This window comes from Physeter macrocephalus, unplaced genomic scaffold (genome assembly GCF_002837175.3).
Source record: "Physeter macrocephalus isolate SW-GA unplaced genomic scaffold, ASM283717v5 random_1262, whole genome shotgun sequence".
Taxonomy (NCBI): domain Eukaryota; kingdom Metazoa; phylum Chordata; class Mammalia; order Artiodactyla; family Physeteridae; genus Physeter; species Physeter macrocephalus.
Genome location: NW_021146227.1, coordinates 18,893 through 25,000, shown reverse-complemented (window position 1 = coordinate 25,000; position 6,108 = coordinate 18,893). Strand labels below are relative to the sequence as shown.

General features: G+C 52.4%; 1 protein-coding gene and 1 long non-coding RNA gene across 2 annotated transcripts; one reads left to right on the top strand and one right to left on the bottom strand.

The window, feature by feature from the left end:
• Nucleotides 1-788: 788 nt before the first annotated feature.
• Nucleotides 789-2,452, bottom strand: CAVIN3 (caveolae associated protein 3). Its single transcript, XM_007102984.4, has 2 exons — nt 1,973-2,452; nt 789-1,414 (listed from the first exon to the last, which is right to left on the bottom strand). Exons 1-2 carry the CDS (start codon nt 2,354-2,356, stop codon nt 1,010-1,012), a joined length of 789 nt encoding a protein of 262 aa, XP_007103046.1. The 5' UTR covers nt 2,357-2,452; the 3' UTR covers nt 789-1,009.
• Nucleotides 1,414-6,108, top strand: LOC112063626 (uncharacterized). The gene is made up of 3 exons (XR_002891069.3): nt 1,414-1,494; nt 3,252-5,104; nt 6,044-6,108. It is a non-coding gene; the product is annotated as an uncharacterized lncRNA (long non-coding RNA).

The following is a 6,108-nucleotide window of genomic DNA, read 5'->3' as shown; positions in this document are numbered from 1 at the left end:
CTGGATCAGGAAGGTGATGTGATCAGATTGGCAGTTCAAATAACGGTCAGATGAAAGACGAAGCCTGAAATAGAGCAGCAGCAATGGGTATTAAGAAAAGAGAACAGAGCAGAGTTATCAGCAGGATAACTGTTTCCATGTGGTAGGGGAAGGAGAGAGAGGAGGAGCCAGTGAAGACTCCCAGGTTTCTGGATGGATGATAGTGCCATTCACTGGTAAAGAAAACACAGGAGGAGGAGCAGTTTTGAATGATACATAGTAAGTGCTCAATAAATAGCTGTTGAATTGAACTTAATTAAAAGGTAGAAGACACACTGCTTCTTTTGGATGCATTTGGAGTTTGGATTCCTTTTCAAATACAGCTCAAGACAGTGGTCTAGGGGGTATGTGGCCCATAGGAGAGCCTCAGCAGTGGGAGTTAATGGAAGAATACCCAGAATGAGAAGAGGGCTAAGAACAGAATCTCGGAAAACCCAACTTTTAAGAGGTGGTAGAGGAAGAAGAGACTAAGGGGAAAACCACAGGTTGACATTTATGGAGCACCTACAGCAAGGGACTGTACTAGATGCTGGGAAAAAAATATGATTGTATGTCCCGAGGAGGAAAGTGCCGAAGGAGCAAGTAGCCAGAAGGATATGTTTATGTGCCACCGGGGGAGAGCCCAGGATTCAGTGGAAACTGGAGAAATCACACAATGATCTGTTTGAAATGGAAGTCACACTCCAGGTTCCAACGTCTGTCTTATTCCTTGCATCGCCTTTCCCCCACCCCTTCACATGGAGTCCGGATTAGGTGCCATGACTTTTATTGACGGTGAGTGTAAGCAGGTGTGAGTGGCTGCTCTTTTAAAGGACACAGGGTGCTGGGCTTAAGAAGCCAGGAAGGGAGGGCCAGCGCTGGGCTGTGGATGCAGCATTCACTCCTTATTTGGGCGGGAACGCTGCATTCTGAGAGGAAGATTTATTTCGGGGCTAGGCATCGGCGCGGGGGAGGCAGGCAGCACCAGCCATCAGGCCGCACTCTCTATTTGGAGCACAGCCGCTGCTGCTTCGGCAGCCCCAGGTCTCCCGGGATCTTCCTCGGTATCCTGCGGAGGTTCTGGCTCCTGCTTAGACTCCGACTCAGGCTGGGCTTCCGGTTGGCCCTCAGTGCTCCGGCCAGGCCCAAGGCGAGGAGGCTTAACAGGCGTAGGGGTTGGCGCTGCAGGCCCTTTCCGGCCCGAAAAGGCCCTTCGCAAGCTATACACCAACCCGGCTCGCCGCAGCCGCAGCGCCCTGGACTCCACGGGCTCCTCCTCGTCTGAGCTCTCCCCACCTTCGCCCTCTGGCTGCTGTGGGCCAGGTTCGGCCTGGTCCGCCGGGCCTAAGGGCTCCGGCGCCTTCTGGAAGGCCTTGGCCGGGATTTCAGCCTCCTCCTGCAAGTGATGGACACAGCACTGGCCCTGGCAGCCCCCTATCCCGTACCAGCCTGAGCCTCCCTCCTCGGTGACACCAGGTGAACCCACCCCACCCTTAGCCTCCGCAGCCCGGATGGGAAAGAAAAGGCAGGCGTGGGAAAGGAGGACGTAGGTTGGAGGGAGGTGGGGAGAGCTAGGGCAGGGGAACTGCAGAAGTTTGTGGAACCCGGTTAGGGACACAAGACGGGATGGTAGCCGCAGGGGCAAGAACAGGAGGAAGGGGCGAACTGTCTCGGGATGCACTTCCACCACCGTTCTTTTCATCTGGGGATGGGCTGGGACTTGGAGCAACTGCTGTGGACGTGGCCTGGGCGGGCTTTGATTGGCTGGGTTCCAGGGTGTGAGGGAAGGCTGGGGCTCGGTGGTGGGAAGCGCGCGAGGGCCTGGAAGTGGGTTCCATGAGACGGGAGGAGGGTAGGGTCAGGAATGTGGGTGTGGTAGGCGGATGGGAGGGGGAGCCCCCAGGTGGTGGCCCGCAGGAAAGGCCCCGATCAGGGGACGCCTGAGGTCACTGACCTTGAAGAGCAGAACGTGGAGCTTCCCGCGCGCCACCAGCAGCCCGTGGTTGGCCTCTAGCCGCTGCACCTGGGCGGCTCGGCGCACGGCGCGCTCCTGGGCGGCATCGGCGTGCGAGCCCACGCGCTCCGCCTTGGCCAGCAGCTGCGCCAGCGCGTTGCTCGTGGTGTCGTGGCTGCGACTCAGCGCGCCCAGGCGGCTCTGGATGCGACGCACGGAGCCCGCCAGGCCGCCCTGCCTCTGAGCCAGGCCCCCCTGCCGCTCGCGCAGCGCCTCCAGCATGGTGACCAGCTTCTCCAGCAGGGTCACCACCGTGACGGCGTGCACCGGGCCCCCAGCCGGCGCTCCGGGAACAGGCCCCGGCTCCAGCGCGCTCTCCCCCATGCTCCCCGACTGCCCTGCCTGGCTCTCCCTGAAGCCGCCGGCTGCGCTCTGGGATGGGGCCGCCTTTCCCGGCTCCTCCCCAGCTCTGGCCGTGACTCAGGCAGGCGGAGTTGGCCTTCCCTGGCGGCGGGCGGGAAGTTGGTGGTGGGGTCCTTCAGAACCGCTCTCCCTTTCCGCCGCCCCGCCCCGGAGACCCGCGGGGAAGCAGGTTGGCCCGGGATCCGCCCCACCCCGCCCAGCAAACTCTCTCGCTCTGAGTGAGAGTTCCTTCCCCCACTCCAATTCCCTGGCGTGCCTCTTTCTGGAAAGTACTCTCCCCACTGCAGAGGGCGAGCCATGGAAAATTTTGCTGTTTACATCGAGTGGGCAGAGAAACTATGTTAGCAAAGCAAAGGGGTAACCAAAGGGCCTCCGCAGCCTCCTGCCCCGGCGTCCCACGCTTCAAAGGGTTGCGTTTGCACCCCACGCCGGGCGCTGTAGACGGGGAGGTTCTTGGATGTTCCGCTAACAACCTAAGACTGTTTAAGCCTGAGGCCTCGCTTTGGGACCCGGCAGGCCCCGCAGTGTGGACAGAGGAGGGGCCGAGGGAGTAAGGCGGCATCCTCTGGTATTTTCCTAATAGTCATCACCAGGGTTTGGCCACAGGCCCCATTTCCTGCTTCTCTAGTTCCTACTGTTGTGTAGCATTACCCTGTTTTCTTTCTTCCAGTTCTTTCCCTCTCTTTCTTTAAGCCCATCAGAGCTTAGGTCCTGCACCCCAAGCTTGGAGGGCAGGCAGGACACCTCTTCCTGTGAAACCTTTAAAAGTGTTAGAGTAGGTTCCGGTATGTCTTGGTTTTCCTGGAGGCTAGTTGTGGCTCCCACCTGATGTTTTTTAAATTTTCTTTGGAGATAGGTGAGAATATCTGCTGAGAGTGAAGAAGATTTAAAATTGCTGCCTGGAGGGGGAGAGAGTGAACATAGAGGATCCAGTTCGTAATGTGGGTCATGGATTCATTATGTCATCAGTTTGGAAAACCCCACGGCTTGTCTCTAGCAGTACTTGGTAAACTGATGGTAGGCATGGAAATCCAAGCAATCCATTGATCATGATGATGTCTCTCCTCCTTCTCACCCAATCTCTGAGGGCCACTTGATGACTATGGAAGAAACTGTCATTCAGGGGACAGTTCCGTGGGCCTGAAAAGGCCTGAGGTCCGATTTACACAGAAGTACAGCAGAGGATGAGCAGTTATTGCCAGAAATCTGGTGATGCTAAGTTAATGACCAAATTCTACAAATACAGGTTCGTGTAGCCTGACCCCCTGTGCCCCTTGGGAGCCTAATGGGAATCACCATCTCCTCCAGTGGATCTATATTTGCTCAGAGAGACCCATCAGGATGTGCCAGTTAAAATACTTTCAAACTAAGGGAACAGAGAACCCAATTTAAACAGTTCTTAAACACAGGAAATCCAATTCAAACATAATTGAAAAAGACCATGGTAGAGTGATGCTTAAGTGTGGGTCAGTCACAGCTCTCACAACTATGCCCTCTACAGGTGTCACCTTCATCTCCAGACAGGGAACAGGGTGGTTACCGCAGTTCCAGGCCTCACACCTCTGCACAAGATCAAGAGAAAAGAGGGGACCATCTTAAAATTTAGAACATTTATTTCCCAGAGGCCCCCAAGAATTTTTCCAGTTGCCTTCCACTGAATTAAATGGCCATGCCAGAACCAAATTCTACGGCTCTGCATTGGTGGGCTTAAGCATGAGTTCCTTAACCCATCACTGACAAGAGAGCTGATAATTACCTTTTGACAAAGTAGGCCCACTTCTAGAGCAGGGTAGGGTCAGCTTGCCTAGGTGCACATGGGTGGTTTGGGCGGAAAAGTGGTTATCTATGTATAAAATCTGACTACTGCTAAGGATAGATAGTCAATCAAAAATATCTGCTACAGGAAGCCTATGAAAGAATCACTAGCCTTGAGGATTGGTACTAAAGAAGCCCAAAGCATTTGGAAACAAGAACCATACGGATAGATATTTTTCAAAGACCTGCTGAATTCCTCTCTGGATATGCAGAACAAGGATGACCTTAAAATTTAGCAACAAAGCCACTAATGATTCCACTGATCTTCCCAAACCTTCAACTATAAAAGCCATAGAAACTAGCAGATATTGGAAAATGGAAGCCCATGAGCTGCATAAAAATAACTTGGGGCAACCCAGAAGAATGCCCTGAGCCAAAAAAGCCCAGATTGATGGAAATTATGATAGTATGACCTTGATCACAAAGTATCCAAGAAAAAGCCATATTACAGTTTCCAATAAGGATGGAAAGAAGAAAAGAGAGCAAAGACGCAGAATGATACCCTCTAAGGCAGTACAGCCTGATCTTGTTTAAAGATTTTATTTTCTCCGTCAGGGATGTGACTGGGACCCATCCCCTCAAACTCCTTGGTGTGGGTTTGAAAAATGGAAACCGATTGGTGTGGGTTTATCGTGTCACCCCCAAAATATATGTTCAAATCCTAACCTTTGATACCTGTGAATATGTTCTTATTTGGAAATAGGATATTTGCAGATGTAATCAAGTTAGATGAGATCATGCTAGAGTAGGGTGGGCCCTTAATCCTATATGACTGGTGACCCTACAAGAAGAAAAGAATCACACAGGGAGAACACCATGTGACAATGGAGACAGAGAGTGCAATCATGCTGCCACAAGCCCAGGAAAGCCTGAAGTGTCCAGGAGCTGAAAGAGGTAAGGAAGGATCCTCCCCTAGAAGCTTTGGAGGGAGCGTGGCCCTACCAAATTCTTTAAAAAATTGAAACAAAGGTATTGCCCGCCCTGCTTCTCAAGGCTTCTTTTCATACATTGGCCTGTCCCTTTCCCAGAACGTACATACTATGAGGAAGAGTTGTCTTTATTTTAAAAGAAATCACTACACCTTTCATGAGGGCTGGACCTGCCTGGAATATATCTGCCTAACAAAGATGGACTCAGCGGTGGCCCCCTTGCCTCTGCCTGTATCTGCTCTGGTTACTTTAAGGGAGAGGAAGCTCAAGGAAACCTCTGAAAGAGACAGATCAGGTTACAGTGCCTTAGATGGTATCATTCAGCATCCTTGTTTTCTTTCTTTCCTCAGTGGTCAGGTGCCCCCACTGTATGATTTTGCAAAGATGCCCTGAAACGAAAGTGACAGAGGCACTGCAGTGCCTCTGAGGGGAAGAGGATGTTCAGTCAGGTCCCAGGACCAGCCGTGAGGGATGCAGCAGATGGGGGCCTCCTGGAGTAGTAGTACTTAAGCCCATGACAGGTAGTGAAATGTGTGTGATATCTCCCACTGCAACAAAGAACATCAACTAATGGGAGTGTTTGGGCTTTAGTGTCCAAATTTGCTCCACCTTGGAATTCTTATACACTCCACATCTTGGGTTATCCAAAAGGCCACATACTTTGAATAGGGTTCAGAGGCGCCTCAGTGACTGACCCTGGCCAAGTTACAAGTCAGCTCCTACCCCTTGGGCCCTATAAGAAATATGAGACTTGAGGTCTGTGTGTGATTTCTGCCTCTCCCACCAAGACGATTTGGAGAGAGGGGGAGAGATGGCAGGACCTAAAAGGAAAAATGTAACAAAAACATTTAGGCAATGCTTCCGGCATCTGAGAATTATACTGCTTTTTTTTTTTTTTTTGCAGTACGCGGGCCTCTCACTGTTGTGGCCTCTCCCGCTGTGGAGCACAGGCTCCGGACGTGCAGGCTC